Genomic DNA, 26,831 nt, shown 5'->3' with positions numbered 1-26,831 from the left:
CCTTTACCTCCATTAAACTTCACTGATGTGTGGGGCGCCTGGGTGGCTCAGTCGGTTAGGCATCCGACTTTGGCTCAGGTCATGATCTCGCAGTTTGTGGGTTCGAGTCCTGTGTTGGGCTCTGTGCTGACAGCTCAGAGCCTGGAGCCTGCTTTGGATTCTGTGTCTCCCTCTTTCTCTGCCCCTCCCCCACTCTCACTTTGTCTCACTCTGTCTCTCAAAAATAAATAAATGTAATAAAAAACTAAAAAAAAATTCACTGGTGTGTGTTTATGTACATATGTGCACACATGTGTCTTCCTTAACTACCAGCTACTTTCCTCCTTAGGAATTTTGTTATTTTCCTTATCTGTGGAACATACTTCACACTGCATGTTCCTAATGGTTCCTTTCCTAACCTTTTGAAAATAAATATCATTATTTAATCTTTTAAAAACTCCTTATAATATAAATGCACAAACGCATATATTAACTTTATATAAATGCATATATATGGAATGTAACATTTTATGCTTGCCTCCCTACTTTCTCTTGCACCAACATCATCCCCTTAACCAATGTTTCTGATTTAGTATTTTTCATTCTACATTTTTGTACAAGATTGCATAACCGTATTCACATGTACATGTATACACACAGAAGGGATTTTTGTCAGCCATTTTATAAAACTGGGACTCTACCAATACTCTCTATTTCGCTCATTCAACCACATCTTGCAGATATGCCTCTAAGTCAAATGGTATACTAAGGTATTCTTTTAAATAACTTCACAATTGTTTCATATAAATGTTACAATTGTTTTGCTAGTATGAAAGATATAAAATAAAAATCTCATTTCTGTAACATGCATTTTCCTAATTAGTAGTGATTAGACATCTTTTTCTTGTATTTGTTGTTATTTGAGATTTGCTTTCTCTAAACTGCTTATCTTTTGATCATTTTTGTATTGTGATGTGCATTTTACTTATCTAAGTAAAAGCTCCTTGTACAGATATATTAACTAGGTTTTACAAATACTTTCCCAAATTTCTCATTTACATATTAACTTTGTTTACATAATATCTGTCATTAAAAAGTTTTAAATTTTTATTACTGATTGCAATACTGTGTCTCAGAATCCTCGCATTTTATTATATCACTATAGGAATATAATGAATATAAGAATACCATTATTAAAGTTCACTATTTCAAAATACTGAACTTTAAATCATTTATGTCTTGAAATGCACCTAGATGTACTTGCTGCATTAAAACTCTGAATTTACCAAAGTTTAGTCAGAAATGTTTTTCCAGGGGCACCTGGGCGGGTCAGTCAGTTAAGCGTCTGGTTTCGACTCAAGTCTTGATCTCACGGTTCATGAGTTCAAGCCCCACACCAGACTCACTGCTGTCAGCACTGAGCCCGCTTCAGATCCTCTGTCCCTCTTTCTTTGCCCCTCTCCTGCTTGCATGCTCTCAAAAATAAATTAAAAAAAACACTGAAAAAAATTTTTTCCATACTTCCAGTACTGAAGAAGAGGAAGAAAATGACAATCAGCAAAGCAAAAGCATTTATTCCAAGAATAATCCTTACTCTAGTCAAAGACTTTCAAATTAAGTGAGCTATGAACAAATCAGCAGTAAGACTGAGACAAGTAATGCTGCTTCAGAATATCCATTAAGCATGATGGAAGAAAACTCCATAGTTCACTATCAGTAAGTAAAGGATGCCAGTCCCTGTTTTCCTTTCCAAAAATACTTACTCAAAAACATTTCTTCTAAGTTATCAAACAGCTCAAGATGAAGAAAGGAATTGGTGGAGGACAATTTATAATAATCTCTTCTCTATTCCTCCAACTTACTCCAAGCCAAAAAGAGCTTTTTCAGCAACAGAAAAATGTGCATAAGAACACACTTCTACTTCAGTGACACCAAAGACATAACGTTGAAAACTACAATATCAATATTTCACTTTCAAGTTTTATGAATAAAATCTTTTTTCATCTTATCTATAGCACTTAGTCGATTTTTTAAACACTCTGGTTTATTGCTAACAACTTATATGAGAATATAAAATTAACTTTATATTCTTATAAACTCTATCATCCCTTTAACTTATTGTTTTTAAGTAATTTCAAACTTACAGAAAATTTTCAATAAGTAGTACAAAATTTTCCATATATCTTCAACCAAACTCCCCAACTGTTAACATTTTACCATGTTTTCCTTCCCTAAATAAATACCTGTACACAATTTTTTTCCTGAATTCTTTGAAATAAGACAGAGGTTATATATAAGGTCCCTTTGCCCCTAAATAATTTTTTTTTTCAATTGACGAAACATCATTTATTGAAAAGACATTCCTTTTTCCCCATTGAATTATCTTGACACTTTTGCCATAACCTAAATGCCAAAATCTGTGTAGGTCTATTTCCCAACTCCCTATTTTGTTCAATTGGTTGATATATCTATCTTTTAGCCAACAGAAAATTGTCTTGACTATGGTGGCTTTAGATTTAAAGTTTTATATATTTTTTCAACATACTTAATTTTATTTTTTTTAATTTACATCCAAATTAGTATATAGTGAAGCAATGATTTCAGTAGATTCCTTAGTGCCCCTTACCCATTTAGCCCATCCTCCCTCCCAACAACCCCTCCAGCAACCCTCAGTTTGTTCTCCATATTTATGAGTCTCTTCTGTTTTGTCCCCCTCCCTGTTTTTATATTATTTTTGTTTCCCTTCCCTTATGTTCATCTGTTTTGTCTCTTAAAGTCCTCAGATGAGTGAAGTCATATGGTACTTGTCTTTCTCTGACTAATTTCACTTAGCATAATACCCTCCAGTTCCATCCACGGAGTTGCAAATGGCAAGATTTCATTCTTTTTGATTGCCAAGTAATACTCCATTATATATATACATCACATCTTCTTTATCCATTCATCCATCGATGGACATTTGGGTTCTTTCCATACTTTGGCTATTGTTGATAGTGCTGCTATAAACATTGGGGTGCATGTGTCCCTTCAAAACAGCACACCTGTACCCCCTGGATAAATACCTAGTAATGCAATTGCTGGTCGTAGGGTAGTTCTATTTTTAATTTTTTGAGGAACCCCCATACTGTTTTCCAGAGTGGCTGCACCAGCTTGCATTCCCAGCCCTCAAATACTTTCTTAAAAACAAGGACAAACACAATTACCGAAATCAGAAAACAAGGATATAGCACTATTATCTAATTTACAAACTTTATTCAAGTTTCACAATTATCTCACTAATTTCTTTTATAGGGGAAAAAAGACTTTGGTTTTTTCCCTAGCTCCGGGATCCAATTCAGGATTTGATGTTGTATTCAACTGCACCCTGTTTAATCTGAAATACTTCCTCAGTCTGTCTTTCAGGACCTTGGCACTTTCTCTCAATTTGACTTTGATGTTTCTTTCTGATTGTTTAGACTGCATTTTAACAGCTTAGAAGTGATGTTCTCTCCACAATATGTCACATGAAAAATGCACATGAAATCCATTTGCCCCCTAACTGGAATTGTTAACTTGGTTAAAACAGTGACTGCCACATTTTTTTCCTTTGCAACATTACTATTTTCCCCCTTGTAAGTAATAAGTATCTTATGAAAATTGCCACGTAAATATCCTGTTCATTTTTCAAACTTTAATAAACTGATCGTAGCATCCACTCAAGATTCTTGCCTGAAAAAATTACTATGCTGGTTGTCAAATGGGGATTTTCTCATTTCATAATACATTGTACCTACATTTACTACCAGTTGCATTTTATTGTTAAGACAGTTTGCTTTTCCTCCATTTATGCATTCATTCATTCACATCAATATCAACTCATAGGTTATTTTATTCTATGAGTTATAATCAATTAGTATCTTTATTTCTTTTGATGTTTAAATGGTCTTTGATTTTACCAGCAAGAGATCCACTATGCTGGTTCCTATGGTATTCTTTTTCTTCCTCAGGAACTGCAATTATATTAAGTTGGACCTCTCTTACCAATCCCCCTTTACAATCACCTTCTCTATAACCCCTTGAACATACTTATTTCCATTCACTTAGTCGTTTTCCTGCTTTCCTTCAGTGATCTTACTAAGGTTTCATTACAATCTATTCTTCTATGGTCACTGTGTAATTTAGTCTTTGCTTTGATATATTATCTTTCCTTTTCTTCCTGGAGTTCAATCACTTTGTTTCATCTATGCCTTAAAAAAATCCATTTCTATTCTTCCTATTTGAAAATTTTGAGTGATTAAAAAAATTTTTTTAACATTTATTCATTTTTGAGAGACAGTGTACGAGTTGGGGAGGGGCAGAGAGAGAGGGAAACACAGAATCCGAAGCAGACTCCAGGCTCTGAGCTGTCAGCACACAGGGGTCGAATTCACAGACCAGACCACAAGATCATGACCTGAGCCGAAGTCTGATGCTTAACCAACTGAGCCACCCAGGAGCCCCAGGAATGATGATTTTTTTTTTTTATGTCACATTCCTAAATACTTATTTACAGAAATCTGTTTCAGCTTGGGAGTTATCATATAACAAGTTTCTTCCACTTTTCCATTGTTTGGGGGCAACAAATTCATCACCTGAACAGCTGTAAATTGTCATTTTGTCATCTTCTTTGTAACAGTTTGTATACGTAGAACTGCTGGCATCAAGGAATTGCAATGGAAAGAACTAGCAGTGGGAGGGTGGATTAATTAGCCTTCACTCAAGAGCACCTCTTCTTTTAATGGAGTACAGTATGGTCTCTTTAATGGAAGGCTTTTGAGGGGTAACAGCAGTAGGGAGAGGAGTTTTCTATTATTCAATATATACTTTCTGTATCTTCTTTTATTTGACGGATTCCTACTTCCCTTCTTTTCCAACTAACAAGCATTTTTCAAAGATTACCTCTGCCTTGTTTATACCTTCTTCTCTCTCAAACAGTTACCTTTCCAAGACCACTTCCTTGAATGGAATAAATTTTAAACCCTTTACCTCCGGTCTGTTTTATCTACAAGTAGTATTTTTCAGAATTTTTGTACTTAGGGTAGACTTTCCTTTTTTGGTAATGATTTCAAATCAACTTTAGACAGTCATAAAGTCTCTTCTCTTTTCCACATAGTTTTTTCTGAAGTATACTTGCTTCCATCAAAGACTTGCAGAACTTGAAGAAAACAGCATATTGTTACTTGGTAATATTTTCCAACTTCAAGTTAAAATGAATTTGGACATTCTTTGCTTTCTACTGTGCCAAGGCTATATATAGGTTTTGTATAATTCGAATTGTTTTTTTACGCTTTTCTGTATTGATTTTTTTGGAAATTATGTTGGAAGAATCAAGATTTATTCAGCCCCCATGACCTTGATTACTAAGAATTCCTCCCAAAATTTCGAATCTTTGTTTTCATTACTTGTTTTGTCGTGGTTTCTGGAGTTCTCTGATCCTTTCTCAGCTTGTCATTTTTGGTCTCTTTTTTGCACTTAAAGAGTCCCCTTTAATATTTCTTGCAGTGCTGGTTTAGTGGTTACAAACTCCTTTAGTTTGTGTTTGTCTGGGAACCTATCTCTCCTTCTATTCTGAATGACAGCCTTCTTGGATAGAGTATTCTTGGCTGAAGATTTTTCCCATTCAGCACTTTGAATATATCATGAAACAGATTTATAAATTTCTGTACATGAAACATGTTAGATATTTAATTTTATTTTAAGCATTATCAAATTTAAAGAATCCTCTTTCAAAAATATTTACTTGGAGAGAGAGCATGCGTGAGTGGAGGAGGGGCAGAGTGGGGGGTGGAGAGAGAATCCCAAGCAGGTTCTGTGCTGTGCCATGTATCTTCTTTATCCATTCATTAGTCGGTGGACACCTGGGTTGCTTCCTTATCTTGGCTATTAATGCTGTAATAAACACAGGGGTACATATAGTTTTGTAAATTAGTGATTTTGCTTTCTTTGGGTACATACCCAGTAGTGTTATTCTTGGATCACAGGGTAGTTCTATTTTTAATTTTCTGAGCAGCCTCTACACTGTTTTCCACAGTGCCTGTACCAATTTGCATTCCCACCAACAGTGCACAAGGGTTCCTTTTTCTCCATATACTCATTATCACTTTTTTCTGATCTTTTTGATTCTAGCCATTCTGACAGGTGATCTCTCATGTGGTTTTGATTTGTATTACCCTGATAATCAGTGATGTTGAGTATCTTTCCATGTGTCTGTTGGCCATCTCTAAGTCTTCCTTGGAAAAATGTCTATTCAGGGCCTCTGTCCATTTTTAAATCAGATTGATTGTTGTTTTAAGTATTGATTTGTGTAAGTTCTTTATGTATTTTGGATATGAACCCCTCAATGGATATATCATTTGCAAATATCTTCTCCCATTCAGTAGGTTACCTTGTCATTTTGTTGACGGTTTCCTTTGCTGTGCAAAAGCTTTATATTTTGACACAGTCTCAATAGTTTAGTTTTACTTTTGTTTCCCTTGCCCTAGGAAACATCTACAAAACTGTCTATAATTGATTTCAAAGAAATCACTGTCTATGTTTTCTTTTAGGAGTTTTATGGTTTTGAGTCTCACATTTAGATCTTTAATCCATTTTGAATTTAATTTTGTGTATGGTTTAAGAAAGTGGGCCACTTTCATTCTTTTGCATGTAGCTGTTCTGTTTTCCCAGCACCATCTGTTGAAGAGACTGTCTTCTCCCCATTGTATATTCTTGCCTCTTCTGTTGTAGATTAACTGACCATATTAAGCGTGAGTTTTCTTCTGGGCTCTCTATTCTGTGCCATTGATCTATGTGTTTGTTTTAGTGCCAATACCACACTGTTTTTTATTACTACACTTTTGTAGTATATCTTGAAATCTGGGACTGTGATATCTCCAGCTTTGCTCTTTTTCAAGATTGTTTTGACTATTTGGAGTCTTTTGTGGTTCCATACAAATTTTAAGATTATTTGTTCTGGTTCTATGAAAAATGTTATTTAGAAAGGAATTACATTAAATCTCTAGACTGCTTTGGGTAGTATGGACATTTTTAACAATTTTTGTTCTTCAAATCGATGAACATAAAATATCTTTATATTTATGTCATCTTCAATTTCCTTCAATGTATTATGGATTTCAGAGTACAGGTCTTTCACCTCTTTGGTTAAGTTTATTGCTAGGTACTTTATTATTTTTAGTGCCGTTTTAAGTGGGATTGTTTTTCTTAATTTCTCTTTCTGCTACTTCAGTATTTGTATATACAAATATAACAGATTTCTGTATATTAATCTTACACCCTGTGACCTGACTGAATTCATTTATCAGATCTAGTAAGTTTTCAGTGGAGCCTTTAACGTTCTCTATATATAGTATACCATATCATCTACAAATAGGGACAGCTTTACTTCTTCCTTACCAATTTAGATGACTTTTATTTCTTTTCCTTGTCTGATTGCTGTGGCTAAGACTTCCAGTTCTAAGTTGAATAGAAGTGGTGAGAATGGAAGAGTGGACATTCTTGTCTTGTTCCTGATCTTAGAGGAAAAGCGCTCAGTTTATCATCACTGAGTATGAGGTTAGGTATGGGTTTTTCATATACTGTCTTTATTATGTTGAGGTATGTTCCCTCTAGGCCTACTTTGTTGTGAGTTTTTATCATGAATGGATGTTGCACTTTGTCAAATCCCTTTTCTTCATCTACTGAGATAATCATATGGTTTTTACCTTTCTCTTGGTAATATATCACATTAATTGATTTGTGAATATGACCCATTGGAACCACTCTTGCAACCTGGAATATATCCCACTTGATCATGGTAAATGATTTCTTTTTAATGTATTGTTGAATTTTGTTTGCTAAGATTTTGTTCAGGATTTTTGCACCTGTGTTCATCAGAGATACTGGTCTGTTGTTTGCTTTTTTTTGTATTGTCTTTATTTGGTTTTGGTATCAGGGTAATGCTGGCTTCATAGCATGAATTTAGAAGTTTTACTTCCTCTTCTATTTTTGAAATAATCTGAAGAGAATAAGTATTAACTCTTCTTTACATGTTTGGTAGAATTCACCTGTGAAGCCATCTGGTCCTAGACTTTTGTTTGTTGGGAGTTTTTGATTACTGATTTAATTTCATTGCTAGTAATCAATCTATTTCTTCCTGTATTAGCTTGGGTACATTATATGTTTCTAGGAATTTAACCATTTCTTCTGGGTTGTCCAATTTGTTGGCATATAAGTCTTCATAAATTATCTTATAATCTTTTGTTTGCTGAAGTGCCAGTTTATTTCTCCTCCTTCATTTCTCATTTATTTGAGTCTTCTTTTTCTTCTTGATGAGTCTGACTAAAGGTTATCAATTCTGTTGATCTTTTCAAACAACCAGCTCCTGATTTCTTTAATCTTTTCTATTATATTTTTAGTCTTTATTTCTGCTCTAATCCTTATTATTTCCTTCTTTCTACTGGCTTTGAGTTTTTTGTTTGTTTGTTTGTTTGTTTCCCCCTAGATCCTCTAGGGGCAAGGGTGTGTTGTTTGAGATTTTTCTTGCTTCTTCCTTTATTGCTACAAACTCCCCTCTTAGAACAGCTTTTGCTTCATCCCAAAGATTTTGGATCATTGTGCTTTCATTTTCATTTATCTCCATGTATTTTTTTTTTTATTTTCTCTTAGAAATCTTTGTTGACCTATTCATTGTTTAGTAGCACGTTAGTCTCTGTGTTATTTGTGTGAACAAACTGAATAAACTGAAAATCAACAACTCTTCTTAGATCCCTCAGAGAATTGGGGTCACAGAGCAACTTGTGCCCCCCAAATTGGAGACAGACAGGCAGATACTGAAAGTCATAAACTGCCAGAGCCACAAGAAACCTTTACAAAAAGCAGTACCAAGGTAGGAAAACGTGAACTATAATTGATGTATTGCTGGAGGCTCAGTGTAGACAAATATAAAAGTTAAAAAATCCAGGCAGGGATGGGGTGCCTGGGTGGCTCAGTCAGTTAAGCATCCAACTTTGGCTCAGGTCATGATCTCACGGTTCATGAGTTCGAGCCCCACATCGGGCTCTGTGCTGACAGCTCTGAGCCTCGAGCCTGCTTCGGATTCTGTGTCTCCCTCTCTCTCTGCCCCTCCCTTGCTTGCACTGTTTCTCTTTCTCAAAAATAAATAAACATTAAAAAATTTTTTTAAAAAACAAAAAAACTCCAGGTGGGGTCTAGGCTTAGGGGGGCATGCATACACTTTTGTGGATTTTACACTTATTAGGTTCTCACAGTAAAGATCAGAGAAAAATCCCCTTGTGCTTCCAGCAGGGAGAGTGGAAAAAGTAGCCATTCTGAAATATGCCAGAACATTCTATTCTTCAGAGGCCTCCCTTCAAGACAAAATATTTTATCAGAGCCTAACTTACAAGGGTATTATCAGAGTCCAACTGACCTGGGGAAAAAGAAATATCCAACTCCAATTCTCTCTAGCCTTTAATGTGAACAAAGGGAAATAATCAATCCATTCTGTCCCACCTAAAGATGGGGTGCAGGGACTGAGAAACACTTATAAAGTTCAGAGTCCACAGGCACAGGTTCACTAGAAGACTGACCTAATCGTGAGACTACAGAACACTTCCCCTCTCCCCATATCTCACTACATTACCAAAGGCCTTTTTACTATAATTCCTTTTACCCAGTACATAATGTCTAGCTTCAACAAAAGATTACAAGGCATACTAAATGGCAAAAAAATAGTCTGAAGAGACAGGGCAAACATCAGAAGCATTCAGATATAGCAGGAATATTCGGATTATCAGACCAGCAATACAAAATAACTATGATCAACAGTCCAAGGAAAGTACTCTAATGGAAAAAGTAGACATTATGCAAGAATGTGTGGGTAATATAACTAGAAAGATGGAAATTCTGAAAAACATTTTTTTTTACATGATGATGACAAAAAACACTAACAGAAATGAAGAATATCTTCAATGTGTTCATTAGCAGGCTGGAAATTGATTAAAGAAAGTATCTCTAAGTTTGCAGATAAGTCTACAGAAACTTCCAAAAGTGAAAATCAAACAAACCAAAGGCAAAAACAAAAACAAAAACAAAAACAACAGGATATCTAAGAACTGTGGCACAACTAAAATATATATATGTAACGTGAATACCAGAAGGGGTAGAAAGAGAAAGAAAGCAATATCTGAAGCAATAACATCCAAGAATTTCCCCCAAATTAATGTCACACAGCAAACCACAGATCCAGGAAGAAATGCCACACAGCCCCAAAACAACTTACATAAACCCCCCAAAACTACATGTAGGTATATTATATATAAACTACAGAAAATCAAAAATAAATAGTCTTGAAAGAAGCCAGAGGAAAAAAACACCTTACCTACAGAAGCACAAATATAAGAATTACATCCAATTTCTCCTCGGAAACAATGTAAGGGATAAGACAATGAAGTGATATATACCGTGGTAAGGGGAAAAAAACCCCACCAACCCCAAATTCTGTATCTTGAGAAATTATACTTTAAAAGAAATAAAGACTTTCTCAGACCAAAAAAAAAAAAAATTTTGAGGGAACTCACTGTCTGTAGCTCTGCCTTACATGAAATGTTAAAAGAAATTCTTCAAAGAGAAGGAGTACCCTATAATCAGAAATGTCAATCTACATAAAGAATATCAAAGAAGGAATAAGGGAAGATAAATTAAAAACTTTTACTTTTGTTATTCTTAATTGACCTAACATAAGTTTGCTCAAAATAATAGCAACAACGTATTAAATGATTATTGTGGAATGAATTATAGCAATGACATAAGGAATGGAAAGGAGGAATTAGGAATACTTGTTATTATAAGGTCATTGTATGACCCACATGTGAAGCTATACCTGTGAAGTGTTAACCTGAAGTAGATTTGGATTAGTTGCAAATTTATATTGCAAACTCTAGGGCAACTACAAAAAAAAAAAAAAAAAAAAAGAAAGAAAGAAAGAAAGAAAGAAAAGTATAACTGATTTGCTAAGTTCAAAGAAAGCAAAATGGAAGCTTATAAAATACTTAATTAAAACCACAAAGGGGCGCCTGGGTGGCTCAGTTGGTTAAGTGTCCACCTCTTGGTTTCAGCTTAGGTCATAACCTCACGTGAGACTGAGCCTTGAGTCAGGCCTCCTGTACTGGGCATGGAGCCTACTTAAGGTTCTCTTTCTCCCTCTCCTTCTGCCCTCCCCTATTCGCTCATGTTCCCTCTCTCTCAAAAAAAAAAAAAATAACAAAAATAACAAAAATAACAAAAAAAACAAAAAAACAAACAAAAAAAACAAACGAAAAAAAACCCCAAAACACAAAAAGCAAAGAGTGTAAACAAAATAGGAACAAAGAGCAAAGTCAACTAGTAGAACACATATGTGGTAGTTATTAATCCAACTACATCAACAATCACTTTAAAAGTCAATGGTCTAAATACACCAGCTAAAAAACAGATTGTCAATGTATCAAAAACAGTAATTACATGCTGTCTACAAAAAAACCCACTTTCAATAAAAGACATATATAGATTAAAAATAAAGGAAGATATACTTTGCTAGTACCAATCAAAACTAACAGCTACACTAATTTCCATCAGAGCAGATCTCAGAACAAGGGAAATTATCAAAAATAAATAAAGGCTAACCAATGATAAAGGAGTCAATTCTCCAGAAAACAAAACAATCCTTAAAGCATACAATCCTAACAACAAAGCATCAGGATATATGAGGCAAAATGATAAAACTTCAAGGAAATATAAATTTAGTATCATAGGAGGAAACTTCAACACATCACTATCAGAAATGTTGGATATCAGTTCCAACAGACAGAAAATCAGTAAGGACATAACTGAACTCAACAGCATCATCAATCAATTGAATATAATGGACATCAACTTCATCCAATAACAATATAATTACTCTCAAACTCACATGGAATATTCACTAAGATAGACCGCATTGTGGGCCATAAAACACCTTAACAAAGTTACAAGAATAGAAATCACACGTTATATATTCTCAGATGACAATGAAATAACAAATCAGTAACCAAAAGCTGGCTGGAAAATCCCCAAATACTTACAGATTAAGCAGCGTAATTTTAAATAACACATAGGTCAAAGAAGAAATCTCAAGAGAAATTAAAAGCTATTTTGAAGTAAATGAAAATGAAAATACAACTTAAGTTTTGGGATGCAGTGAAAGCAGTGCTTAGAGGGAAATTCTTAGTATTAGATCCATAAACTATGAAAGAAGAAAGATCTAAAATCAATAATGTAAGCTACCACCTTAAGAAATTAGAAAAGCGAGTAAATTAAATCCAAAGAAAGCAAAAGAAATAATAAAAATTGGAGCAGAAATCAATTAACTTGAAAATAAATCAAGAGGGGAAAAAAATCAACAAAATCTAACCATGATTCTTTGGCAGAGGGGTGGGGGAGAAATCAATAGAATTGATAAGCCTCTAGTCAGGCTAAGCTGGATTCACTGGTGAATTCTAAACATTTAAGGAATCATACCAATACTTTACAATCTCTTCCAGAAGACAGAAGCAGAGGGAACACTTCCTAACCTATTCTATGAGGCCAAGACTACTCTAATACCAAAACAGACAGACATTACAAGAAAATAAAACTACAGGCCAACAGCTCTTATGAACCACAGATGTAAAAACACTCCACAAAATATTAACAAATAGAATGTAACTATATATCACATCCATGTGGGATTTAGCCCAGGTATACATGGCTGGTTCAACGTTTAAAAACAACCCAATTTAGGGGTGCCTGGATGGCTCAGTTGGTTAAGCAGCCAACTTTAGCTCACGTCATGATCTTGCTGTTCTGGAGTTCAAGCCCCTGTCGGGTTCTGTGCTGACAGCTCAGAGCCTGAGCCTGCTTCATATTCTGTGCCTTCCTCTTTCTCTGCCCCTCCCCCACTTGTGCTCTGTCTCTGTCTCTCAAAACTGAATAAACGTTAAAAAAAGATTTTTTTTTAAATAACCCAATTTAAAAATGAGCAAAAGACATGAATAGATACCTAAATGAAAAGGATCATACAGATGGTATAAAAGCATATGAAAAGATGCTCAATATCACATGGCATTAAGGAACTGCAAATTTAACAATGAGATACTACAACATGCCTTACTAAAATGCTGATAATCAAGAACACCAACAATGGGGCGCCTGGGTGGCTCAGTCGGTTGGACGTCCGACTTCGGCTCAGGTCATGATCTCGCGGTCTGTGAGTTCAAGCCCCGCGTCGGGCTCTGTGCTGACAGCTCAGAGCCTGGAGCCTGTTTCGGATTCTGTGTCTCCCTCTCTCTCTGACCTTCCCCCGTTCATGCTCTGTCTCTCTCTGTCTCAAAAATGAATAAATGTTAAAAAAAAAAAATTAAAAAAAAACAAAAACAAAAACAAAAACACCAACAACACTAAACTCTGGCAAAGATGTGGAAAAATAGGAACACTCAGTCACTGATGGTGGGAAAACAAAATGGTACAGCCACTTTGGAGAACAGACTGCCAGTTTCTTACACAACTAAACATACTCTTACCATACAACCCAAAAATCTCACTCTGGTATTTACCCAAATAAGTTGAAAAACTTCTGCCCATATGAAAACCTACCAATGGATGTTTATAGCAACTTTTAATTCGTTATTGTAAAAAGGTGGAAGCAACCAAAATGTCCTTCATTAGATGAATGGATTAACAAGCTGTGGTACATCTAGACAATGGAATATTATTCAGTCCTTAGAATCAAGCCAAGAAATGACACACAGGAACCTTAAATGTATCATTACTAATGGAAGAAGACAATTTGAAAAGACTACATACCACATGATTTCAACTATATGAAATTCTGGAAAAGGCAAAACTATGGTCAATAAAGAGATGAGTAGTTTTCAGGGGTTAGCAGGAGGAAGGGATGAACATGTTGAGTTCTGTAGAAGATTTTTAGAACAGTGAAACTATTCTGTATGATATTATAATGGTGGATGCATGCCATTATACATTCATCAAAACCCCACAGACCATACAAGAGTGTACAACACCAAGAGTGAATCTTGAAGTTAAACCCATGGATCTTGGGCAATGATGGTGTGTCAGTGAAGGTTTAACGATTTAACAAATGTACCATACACTGGTGTGGGATGCTGAGGGCGGGGAGGGGACGAGGCTGTATACTTGCGGGAACACAAAGTATATGCAAACTCTCTACTTTCTGTTCAATTTTTCTGTAAATCTAAAATTGCTCTAAAAAAAGTTTATTTTAAAAATGGGTAAAAAAAAATAAAAGTCCATAAGGGTACCTTTAAATAGTCTTTAGAATTGTGAAACAATTTTCTCTCTTCATCAATACCTATGACATGCTTTTTGTCCTATGAACTTTGTCTAATCATTGATCTAGACTTAGAATCAATCATTACAACAGCTAGTGAAGAAGCCGAGGATCTCTAACACAATGGAAAGTAATTGTTTCCACCACAAACTTTTTTCACAGGCATAAAATTAATTGACTACACTATTACATTACAGCTATAAGGTATACATGTAAAAGAGAAGCAACAATGAAAATGCATTTCACTGTACAATTCAAAGATGTTCCTTATTTTTCAATAAATTTCATTTCCTATGTAGCATGAAAAAATTTAAATGTAGTATAAAAGTTTTCATTAAATTTAGGCAAGGTGTCTGTTTTCTTCCTTTTGGGAACATCAAATGAATTTTCTATCTACACATCTTAGTATTTAACTACTTTACTCTCCTAATTTTATAGAGATCTAATCTCCTTAAAATTCTTAAAACCTTGTATTTCCTTTGTGTTTTTCAGTATACAAAAGCACAAAGCACCACATACGACATAACCACAGAAATATCCTGTTTGCTAGTGAGCTGACTGAAATCAGGGTTGAGAAAAAGTTTCTTTTAATTTGAATTTTTTTTAACGTTTATTCATTTTTGAGAGAGCATGAGTGAGGGAGGGGCAGAAAGAAAGGGAGACACAGACTATGAGGCAGGCCCCAGGCTCTGAGATGTCAGCACAGAACCCAACACAGGGCCCAAACCCATGAACCATGAGATCATGACCTGAGCCAAGTCTAACCTGAGTTCAACAGACTGAGCCACCCAGGCGCCCTGAAAGTTTTTTTTTATTAAAACTTTCATTTGACTAGAAAATTTAATTAGCCAAAACAATCCAGCCTGTGTGGTACTTATTTACATGAAAGTTGTACCACATATCCAAAATAATTTTTATGAACTATTTTTGAATACTGGCCTACATTTGATATTTTCAAATTCTCAGCATGAAACACAAATTACAAGTTGGATAAAAAAAATCTCAACATCTATTGAAATATTTGTTTTTACAAATAGATTTTGGGAGCTAACAAAAAGCAAATGGAATTCAGTGGGAGAAAACAGGAAAAAGAAGGAAAGGATACTGATTACTTTTTAAGGTAAAACCATTCTGCCTAGGAGATTAGATTATACCAAAATAACAAGATACAAAGCAAGAAAATATATTTTGCCCCTACTTTAGAGTTTGCAGTTACAAGTTTTTGGTTGTCATGCAGGGATTTTCCTTCTCAATTCAGCTTTACAACACATCTAAAAGTGAGTATCAGTCTCCTAATAAGTATACTGTTAATTAGTAATGTGGCAATACAGCTACATTTCAGCTCATAAATTTCACATGAAGCAGGTAACATAACCTAAAATTCAGCTACTTAGAGAATACAGACTACCTAATTACAATTTAATATTCAATTTATTATTCCAAGACAAGTACTATTTTTAAGCTGAAGATCGAAATTTCATTAAAAAGACAAATTTGTTATTTTAAGTTCAAGAGAAATATTTATTTTCAATTCGAAATGAAAGAATGAAACCATGTTTACTCCTCTTTTAAGTCACTAAAAACATAAATGAATGAATGAATGACCGACCAACCAACTATGGGTTTTCTTTAAGGAAAAAGTAAGGCCTCCAAAGCATAAATTTTTATCTGCCAAACTGGAGAAATTTAAATACAAATGAAATTCTTCACAAAAGTAACAATGTCACAGCCCTGTGAAGGTCTAGCCAAAGATCCTTTGATTAGTGCTGTAAGATTCAAAAGTGAGGTAAGATCTTGAAAGAAGTGGGGGAAGAAAACCAATAAAGACCCTGTTTTAAGTACAGAATATTAGGGGATGTAAAACCAAAAAAAAAAAAAAAAAAAAAAAAAAAAAGAGAGAGAGAAGTCTCCTTTGCTAGTTTGTACCTAATATCATTGCATAGCATAATGACCTAAAAAGTAAGCCAGTATCACTCAGAAAAGAATCAGGGGAAAAAAAAATCATGACAGATAAAAACCACAGTAAGGAAATTTAAAAAATTGAAACAGAAATAAAACATTAAAATGAATAAAGATGTTGGATATGGTCAACAGATAATAAACACTAAAAAAGCACAGAACAATTGGAAAAGAAAAAATATTTGTTTAAAAATAAAACCATGTTAGAGAAATTACTGCCTGTGCTCTCTTCTAGGATTTTTATGGTTTCACATCTCACATTTAGGTCCTTAATCCATTTTGAGTTTTTTTGTGTGTGTATGGTCTAAGAAAGTGGTCCAGTTTCATTCTTTTGGATGTGCCTTTCTATGACATTGGTCATAGCAACATCCTTCTAAATATGTCTCCTGAGGCAAGAGAAATAAAAGCAAAAATAAACTATTGGGACATATTGGGAGAAATAAATATTGGGACTATTGGAAGAAATAAAAACTTTCTGCATAGCAAAGGAAGCAACTGACAAAACAAAAAGACAACCTACCAAATGGGAGGAGATATTTGCAAATGACATATCCGATAAAGGGTTAATATCCAAAATATACAAAGAACTTCTGCAACTCAACACCCAAAAAACAAATATTCCAATTAAAAAATAGGCGAAAGACATGAACAAACATTTCTCCAAAGAACACATTCAGATGGCCAACAGACACGTGAAAAGATGTTCAACATCACTCATCATCAGGGAAATGCAAATCAAAATCACCATAAGATAATCACCTCACAGATATCAAAATGGCTAAAATAAAAAATGCAAGAAACAATAAGCATTGGCAAGAACATGGGGGGAAATAAAGAACCCTCATGCACTCTTGGTGGGAATACAAACTGGTGCAGTCACTGTGGAAGACAGTATGGAGGGTCCTCAGAAAACTAAAAACAGAACTACCCTAAAATCCAGTAATCACACTATTGGTGTATTTACCCAAAGAATACAAAAACACTAATTCAAAGGGGAAGGGATATATGCACTCCTATGTTTACTGCAGCAATATTTACAAACTATGGAAGCAGCCCAAGTGACTGATGAATGGATAAAGAAGGTTTGGTATATGTATACAATGGAATATTATTCTGCCATGAAAAAAGAATGAAATCTGGCCATTTGCAACAACGTGGATGGATCTAGAAAGTATATTTCTAAACGAAATAAGCCAGTCAGGGAAAGACAAATACCATATGATTTCATTCACATGTAGAATTTAACAAAGAAAAAATTTAACAACAACAAAAAACAAAACAAAAAAAAAAAAAAAAAAACAAAGGAAAAAAAGAGAACAAACCAAAAAGCAGGCTCTTAACTATAGAGAACAGATGGTCACCAGCGGGGAGGTGGGGGGCTGGGGGGGCACGGAATGAGTGAAACAGGTGAAAGGGATTAAGATAAGAGTACCCTTTGGAACACCTGGGTGGCTCAGTCGGTTAAGCGTCCAACTTTGGCTCAGGTCATGATCTCACGGTTTGTAGGTCGAGCCCCACATCAGGCTCTGTGCCGACAGCTCAGAGCCTGGAGCCTGCTTCAGATCCTGTGTCTCCTTCTCTCTCTACCCCTCCTATGCTCACACTCTGTCTCTCTCTCCTCAAAAATAAACATTAAAAAAAAAAAAAAAAGATAAGAGTACACTTTTCTTGATGAGTACTGAGTAATATATGGAACTGGTGAATCACTACACTGTAGTGATTCACTACTGGATGGATTAGTCTATTAAGCATCTGACTCTTGGTTCTGGCTGAGGTCATGATCCCAGGGTCATAGGATTAAGCCCCACATGAGGCTCCTCACTGAACGTGGTGCCTGCTTAAGATATATACTCTCCCTCCCTCTCCACACCACCCTCTCCCGCTGCCTCTTCTAGCTCCTGAGCTCTCTCCAAAAAAACAAAACAGAAAAAAGTATAGCCATACCAAATGAAAGAAAACAAAACAACCAAAATATTGAAAAGGCACATAATTTCCATGCACACACAAACGATGAATAATCAAAACTCATGGCATATTTTGGTTAAGTTACTAAATGTCAAGTCACTTGTTAGGAGAAGAGAAATACATACTCAGTCTGATACTGGCAAAGCTCAAAGCTGAATACCTTGAAATCATCTCTGCAATGTTCTAGGGAAAAGCAATGAGGTCCTAGAATTCATTATACCTACCCAAGTCATATTTCAAGTATAAAGCAACAAACACTCTCAACATAAAAGTACTCAGGAAGTATAGCACCCATAAGCTCTTCTTGGAAGAAAAAACAAAATAGAACTACTTTCTGAAAAAGTCCAGTCATCTAAGTAAAATATAAATTGAAAGACACTGGATTTTTTTCAGTTTTGTTCAATGCTGCATACTCAGCTTCTAAAATGCCACATGGCACTGAGTGGTGCTAAAAAATTCTCTAAATGAATCCATAAACCAGGAAACAGATTAAAACAACAAAAGAATGCAAAAGCCACAGTAAAGGACCAGTGATAATCAATGAATCCTTTCTATTTAGAACTACAATTAAATAACTGTGGAAATTAGGATTACAGAACAGAATACAACTACTAATTTCAACAATATAAAAAATTGCCAATTCAGATTTCTGAGAACACGTTGATACAGGATCTACCTCCCTCGGAATTAACCCAGTGGAACTAAAAGTATTATGAATCGTAAGGAATAGTGGAGAAAAGTGTCAGAAACCCCATATTATGCTGGAATATGTACTTGGTGGCTGGGGGGGGGGGGGGGAAGGCGGTGCAGGAATGTCATGTGTGGAGGCCAGTACCCTGAATAAGAAACCCCCGGTAGGGTTATAAGAAGACAAATTTTAAAAAGAACAGCTGTGGTTCAGCCTTGTGCCTCTCCTCTTCGTTCCTGGGACACTCAATGCCTGCCACTTCATAACAGGGATTGGCAGCAGTGCTGGTGCAAACAAATGTCCTCTAGAGTAACATCAGAGCATCACAGAAGCACTGTTTAAGAGGAGAGTCAAAAAAACACGGGCAGGAATGGACTAACCTTTGGCACTGATTTCCCAACCATTCTTAATCAAAACCTGCAGGGTTCATAGATTTCCATCTAGAGAAAGTAGATCTTCCAATGTTCTGTTCCTTGGGGGACTCAGTGTAAAGCTGTAATCTGAGGAGTTCTTGAAGGATACAAGGAGTGATATGATGGTGACATTTATGATGCCTGAGGCCCTCTGACAAATTAAAGTCAGTTAAGATGGTATAAAATAGTCTACATATACAAACAATACCAAAGAATAAAATCCAAGTACACTGGCAAGTCAAGAAATATGATCAGACTAGATTTAAAAGAATCCAGCCATATGCTACTTATAAAATATATAGATAAAGCATAAGGACACAGTAAGGCTGAAAGCAAATGCAGAGAACTAGACCATATCAAGAAAATATTAGCTAAAAGAAAGGTGTAGCTATATTAACGTAAAACAACGTAGATTTAAGATGAGCATGCCTCACTGAGAATAGAGAATATATTGAGAATATACTGAAAAATTGGCCAAGAAGGTAGAACAATTCTAAATATGTATGAGCCTAATGAAATGTCTCAAAATATATAAAACAGTACATATTAAACTAATAAAATACAGAAAGAAATGGACAAATCCGCTTTTAGGTAAGATGGAGCAACTGGTAGAAGACCAAAACTCACTGAGATCCACCAGATAAACAAAATAAAACACGAAAGAGATCTGTTTAAAGACCCTGGAAAGCTGCTGAAGGAAGAAGGATTTACGATGCCAAGATTCTAGAGGGGTGAGAACCTGCCTGATGTAAAACAGTGTTCTGCGGCAGCTTTTCCCCTACCGGCCTTTACACATGCTGGGTACAGGGCAACTAAGCTTCCAGCCTTTGTTTGCACAGTGGATACAGAGCTCTGATACAGAGCTTTTGTCCTAGGTTTTGAAAACACAAAACTGAAGACTCCAGGGGTCAATAAACTAGTGAGAAGGGAGGAGTAGAAGCTGAGGTGGTCACTCTGAGGCTGCATGGGGTAGTAGGTTAAAAAGAAAAGCAGAAAGCCTCAAAAAAGTAGACTGGAGTTTTCTGTAATCTTCCAATGCTGAGAAAACAAGAAATTTAAGAAATGCTCCAAGGACTGGGCCCCAAGAACACACTGGTATCAATGTTGAAAGCTTTGAAAGACTACTCCCAAAAGTAGCCTCCTTTAAGGGCAACCAAAAGCTTCATCAAAACTGCAGCCTAGCTTCCACTCAGGTCAATCTCTAGTTGGTCTAAGATACTCAGTACCTAATTTCAATTGTAAGAGGGAAGGTTAAATCATTTCTGCAGGAAAGTACCATAATAATGAATATCTATATCTTTCATATACAGTATCTAATAGCTCATAAAAAACCATTAAGACATGTCAGAAAAAATGACCATATATTTGAAAACAAAGAGAAAAGGGGATCACATATGACGCTACAGGTAATCCAGATATAAGAATTCGCAGACAAAAAAACTCTATGATTAGTATTTTCCAAAAAATAGTGGAAACTGGATAAAATACATGAAAAGATGGGCCATTTCACCAGAGACCTGAAATCTGTAAAAAGAAAAACAAAAAGAAATTCTATAATTGAAAACATAATACTAGAAATTGTTACTAGGTGTTTTAATAGCTAATTTTTAAAAAAACTAAGTAAAAGATTACTAGAGCACAGAAAACAGGTTACTACAAAACAGGCCATTCACTACAAGACACTCGGGGAAGGACAGAGAAAAAGTAAGAATTCTAGGAGAAAAAAAGCATAAGAAATATATGAGACATAGTCAAAAGGACTAAGTTACATGTAACTGGAATCCCAGAGGAGGAAAGAATCCAGCACAAAAAATATTTGAAGACAGCACAATAAAAAGTTTACTACCCACGAAAAAGTAAAAATCTTAAAAGTAACCAGAGGGGGGAAAATGCATTATCTTGAAAAAAGTCGGGGGGGGGGGGGTTGGTTACTGAAAGCTGGTCTCTCCAAAGAAATTGATTTAAGTGATAGAAGTTAAAAGACAGTTGCTTTAAAATATCAAGAGACTATTAACTGTCCACCTAGAAATCTATAACCAATGAAAACAGCTTTTCAGAACGAAGATGATATAACTCCATAAAAAGCAAAATTGGGCAAAGGATTTAAATAGATATTTCTCCAAAGAAACAGCCCCACATGTGTATGATTACTTGATTCATGACAAAGGCAAGCAGTGAATAAAAGATGGTTTTTGCAATAAACTGTACTGGGTCAGCTGAATATCCATCAGGAAAACAAATCTCGACCCCCAAACCTCAAATCACACACAAAAATAAATTCCAAATGGGTAACAGATCCAAAACATGAAAGGTAAAAAACAGAAAAAAGCATAGGAAGAAAATCACCATGCCCTTGTGATAAGTAAATATTTCTTCAACATAACACAAACAGCATTAACCATAAAGGAAAAAAAGGAAGGCAAACTGGACAACATTAAAAGAAAAATGAAAAAGTGAAAAGGCAAGCCATGGTATGAGAGAAGTTACTTGTAATGTACATAATGAACAAAATGCTCACATTATACACAGAATGTATACTAATTAATAAGAAAAATATAGTCAGGTAGCCCACTAGGGGGAAAAAATGAAGTAAACAGTAAACATCTTTTCATAAAACATATGAAAAAGTGATCAACTTCATCAAAAATCACAGAAACTTAAAATTAAAATGTTACTTTTGCTCACCTACCATAATAGCTAAAAGGAAAGGGATAAAAACTAGTATTGGTGAAGATTTAGAGCAGCTGAAACTTTCACACACCGTTAGTGTAAATTATAAATCAGCACAATCACTTTAGAAAACTCTTGCTATTAGAGCTGATCACAGGTATACTCTGACTTAACCTGTACACCTCGGAATATACCCAAATGTTCATGTGTACCAAAGACACACATAAGACTAATCAAAAGAGCACTCTTTATAATAGTCTCAAAATAGAAAACAACCCCAAAGTCCATTTACAATAGAAAAAATAAGAATATAGGTTGTGGTCTATCCACACAATGGAATATTATTTGTTAATGAAAATGTACCAAATATATCTACATGACATGCAACAGTAACATTAATTTCACAAACATGATGTTGCACAAAGGAACACATGCTGCTCACATAAACTCAACAGGCATAATAAATCTATGTGTCAGAAGTTAGGTTAGTGGGGCAGAGAGGTAATGACTTGGGAAGACATGACAGAGTTTCTGTGGTGGTGGTGCACTGGGATATGCTGGCTACATGGCCATGTACTTTTTGCAATAATTCACTCAGCCACACTTAGGACTTGTGTTCTTTTCTTTATACTTTAATACAAAGTTTACTTGTTAAATAGAAGTGTATTACACCAAGAAGGACAAACACAAGGTTTCACCAGAAACTCCCAAATGGAAGTGAAGTGAATGAAAGCTTCCAAGTGGAAGTGAAGTGAAGCAGCTCTTTAAGTGCATGATAGTGTCACCACCGAGATTTTTCATTCACTGTTCTAAAGACTTGAAGTGTGATTTTATCTTACTAGCTCAAAAAATCCAATCATTAAAACCTGTATATGCTATACCTCCTTCTGTACTGCTCCCTGAACTACCCCAACCAGAGGCTGGTGCTTCCTTCCATAAACTCTCCCATCACCTAAGCTTACCTTCTGTTTGCCATATAGTTAAATCTTCTGTGTTGCCTATATATTTTTAATGAGTTCCCAGTGCTTAACACAGTCTCTCCCAGAATCAGTAGGTATTCAAATGTGGATGAGTAACTGAGATAAATTCTGCACAGAAACGTTTTTCCCATTTTAATGCAGGAATAATGAAACTTTTAACTCAGAATACACAAATTCAAAATGATAAATTATGTCTATGCCTAATCAAATCTGAAAAATCAATTGCCCAACTACCTATTCTGTTTCTTTTCTGCATTCTTGGCCAAAATCATCTAAGAAAACATTCAGACACCCTTGCCCCATTTGGCAGCTTGGCAAGAAGATAACCTAGCAGGTAAATTCAACATATTAATAGGCAAACTGTAGTTGCTGAGTTATAGTGGCAGCCTCCATCTTTTAAACAAGATCATTTCCTTAATTAACAAATTCTTTACACCGTTACTTACATAATCCTCGCTCCTCTTTTCCTATTCATCATATTCCTCTAAATGGGGTCTTTTCCACTGGTAGATCCAGTGTACCTATGCTGAATTTAAACACGACTCTCTAAGGGATAAAGAGAGTCTAAGGAATGTTACGTGCTTTGCCAGTTTCTGCTTTTATGTTATTCCCTAATAAACATATTTTACATATTAAACATTGTGTGTGTTTCACACACAATATAAGGTGTAGAGATGTGCCTCATCTACAGGTCACAATCTTCAAGTTTATGAAGGGACATTTACTTGCAACCTTGCTTAGAAACATCCCTTTGGAATGATGGAATGGTTATTTTATCAGTCTTCCCTATTTTATCAACCTTCATAAAGAATCATACTGCGTGAGCCTTACCCTTGACCTGAAGAATCTTCATTAGATGAAACAACGGTTCTCTTTAATTTGGTCTATAGGCAACTCTAATCACTTCCACTAACTTCTCGACTAGCAGCTCAGCTGAGTTTTGTCTACAATTATAACTGTATTACCAAGTGAATTACTACTCAGACTTTGCAGAACATATCTTTAATATGGTTCTGTTTTTTGGTAAGCTTCCAGAAACCAGCTTTTCTAGACATTTCCCCGGACAGGCAACCTTTCCAGAGACAGCATCTCTCCCTCCTGCATATGCTCTGAATACTAGTTCATTTACAATATTCTATGAAACCATTTTCCTTCTTTTTTCTAAACCAAGGGCTTGGCAACTTTTTCTTAAAGGCCAGAGAGTAAAGATTGTAGGCCTATGGGCCACAATCTCCAGGGCCCCTACTCAATTGCAGTCTCCAGGGCCCCTACTCAATTATGTCCTTGTAATGTGAAAGCAGCCATAGACAATAGGTAAACAAATGCACATGGCAGTGTTCTAATGATTTATTTATCAAAACAGCCAACCAGACCATGGTCCATAGTTTGCAAATCCCTGCTCTAAACTCTTACAACTTCTGGTCTTCACTTCATATATCAGTATTATTATAATTATCCTGAATACTTGTAAGAGTTTATTGACATTGGTGGGGAAAATTAGGTTTGGTATGTTTTATCAATTAAAACTGAGATAAATACATAAAAGCTTTAGAAATGTTTGTGATGAGTTAGAAAAAGAATTTTATTTCTTGGTTAACCAGAAAATTTAACTGACCAAAACACATGCACTGATAACTACAGTTAACTTAGGTATTACCTAATTATGAAAATAGAGGTAACAATGTATAATAATGACCAATACATAAACAAATATATTATGATAAATCTACATAATTGACAGTAACAGTGGGACTACAGTGATCTTGCTTTTCTTCTTTTTCCCCTGTTTTCTATAATTAACATCTATGATTTCTATAATAAGGAAAAAAAGTTTAAGACACATGACAAGCTAAAATATTTATTAAAATTTTTTATTTAGTTTGGAAATAAAAATATTTAGACTTGAAATTAAGTTTAAGAAAAATTCAAACCAATCTACCTTATGATCCTTTTTAAAAAATATTCACATCAATTAAATAAATAAGTTAAAATTTTCATTTACCTGTCGGTTCCTTTCATCCATTATGCGTGTGATTTGTATTTTCTTCCGCCCCATTTTCAGTCACCTTTCCTTCCTTATATTCCAAATATTTAATTCAAAATTAATTTTCTTCAATACCCTAATGCATCGTACACAGCTTCTATTATTTCAGCTTCTAGTCCAAGGGCTACAGCTGAAATTTTCTATAAGATCTAAAAGAAAACACAAATTAGAAAATTTAAGTTCTATAAGTTTGCAAATCATGAAAATGTTATACAAATTTCAAACCTGCTTCTATGCTGCACATGGCAGCATTATTAGTTGAAATTCCTGGTTATATAAAATTGGTAATTAAGTTGAAGCTTTGTTAACTTTACCCCTAAAATATCTCTTGAATCTTTTAGTGCCTCTAGCTCTGGCTGAAAAGAGTACAATTATAACCTTCAAGTTTTTCTCAATGTATATAATAATAGCAACAACAAGAGCCAATGCTTACTGGGATTTTTCTATGTGCCAGGCACTTTTCTAAGTACCTGCCATGTCTTAACTCATTCAATCCAAACTGAAATCTTCTTAGTTACAATTATCATCTCCATTGTATAAATAAGGATATTGAGGCACAGAGATGCTCAGTAATGTTTCTAAAGTCACACACACAGTGAAGGGCAGAGCTTGGAATATGAACTCAGGGACTCTGGCTCCAGAACTTCTCTTTAACATTATAGAAAATCCCTGAAAGTTTCTGATGGCCTCCATGTCAAAGGATGATCTGGGTAGCCCCAATCTACCTTGACACACTATTCTTGCAAACTGTCCTAGCCACCACCAAAATTACTATCTGTCAACCCACAAAGGCACTATACGATTTCATAATAATATCCACTTAAATGAAATACTGTTCCTTTAGCCATTTAATAAAATCCTCCTAATCAGTCAAGATTCATTTCCCCCTGATAGAGTAAACGATAGCACCTTACTTTGTGGGTATGTGTATGACAAATTCCAAGTCCATTTTCCTCTGAGACTATGAATCCTTCAAGAACAGGATTTTTTTATTCCATTTATCTCTGTAATTGAACGACTGGCAATGATATAATCTGTCATGTTCTGAATAATAGTTTTGTCAAAAACCTAATGTTTCCAAAACTTACATAATAAAATATTTACAAGGGCATGGAAGACAAATGCTAAAACATTCACAATAATAAATGCTCAGTGGAATTCTATTAAAGTATTTTTAATACTGTGCATGTATATCCATAAAACTTCAATAGTACTGCCCAGCAAATCCATGTTTGATTAAACCTGGCTTTTGCTCAAAAGCATGAGTTTTTCAATTCTTATCAGTACCATTATTACCACAAGCATGGCATTTCTTACATATCTTCCCTCATACTCATTTCTCCATTCACATAAACATTGATTGAACATCTATTAACAAGTGATAACCTATTAATTGATCATGTACTTGCAAAAAAAATGTACTTCCTGACACTGTACTAGGCACATAGGGTAAAATGGTCCAAAAAAAGGTGGGGGGGGGGCATGATTTCTGATCTCACAGATTTCACAGTTTAGTAGGGGAAAACAGACATTAACCAAACTATATATAAATGAATCTGTACAAATCAAAATGTGGAAGTTCATTTATCTGATCTAAATTCACAAGTTAGGGAAGGCTTCCTTGAGAATGTGCCTCATACCCAAACCTGAGTATGAGAGTGTACACACTAGTCAGAGAGAATAGCATGTGCAAAAGCCCCGTGACAAGAGGAAGCAGGAAACAGAGAAACTGAAGGATGGCAAGTCACTGGTGGGAACCAGTCAAACAAGCAGC

The 26,831-nt window shown here is 35.1% G+C and overlaps 1 protein-coding gene across 3 annotated transcripts in view; it reads right to left on the bottom strand.

Annotated features, from left to right (window-relative positions):
* The window catches only part of LOC125917259 (MEF2 transcription factor homolog), a 34,584-nt gene extending 8,760 nt beyond the window's left edge, over positions 1–25,824 (bottom strand). The window contains exon 1 of one of the 3 annotated variants that reach the window (XM_049623514.1): positions 25,016–25,824. In XM_049623514.1, the coding sequence (XP_049479471.1) occupies positions 25,016–25,069 (54 nt within the window). In that variant the 5' untranslated portion in view covers positions 25,070–25,824. The remainder of the gene's footprint in view (positions 1–25,015) is intronic. The other 2 variants (XM_049623515.1, XM_049623513.1) reach the window with 2 other exon arrangements.
* Positions 25,825–26,831: the final 1,007 nt, after the last annotated feature.

Source organism: Panthera uncia, unplaced genomic scaffold (assembly GCF_023721935.1).
Source record: "Panthera uncia isolate 11264 unplaced genomic scaffold, Puncia_PCG_1.0 HiC_scaffold_1629, whole genome shotgun sequence".
NCBI classification, from domain to species: domain Eukaryota; kingdom Metazoa; phylum Chordata; class Mammalia; order Carnivora; family Felidae; genus Panthera; species Panthera uncia.
The sequence above is the reverse complement of the archived record's forward strand: the minus strand, read 5'-3'. Positions and strand labels throughout refer to the sequence as shown.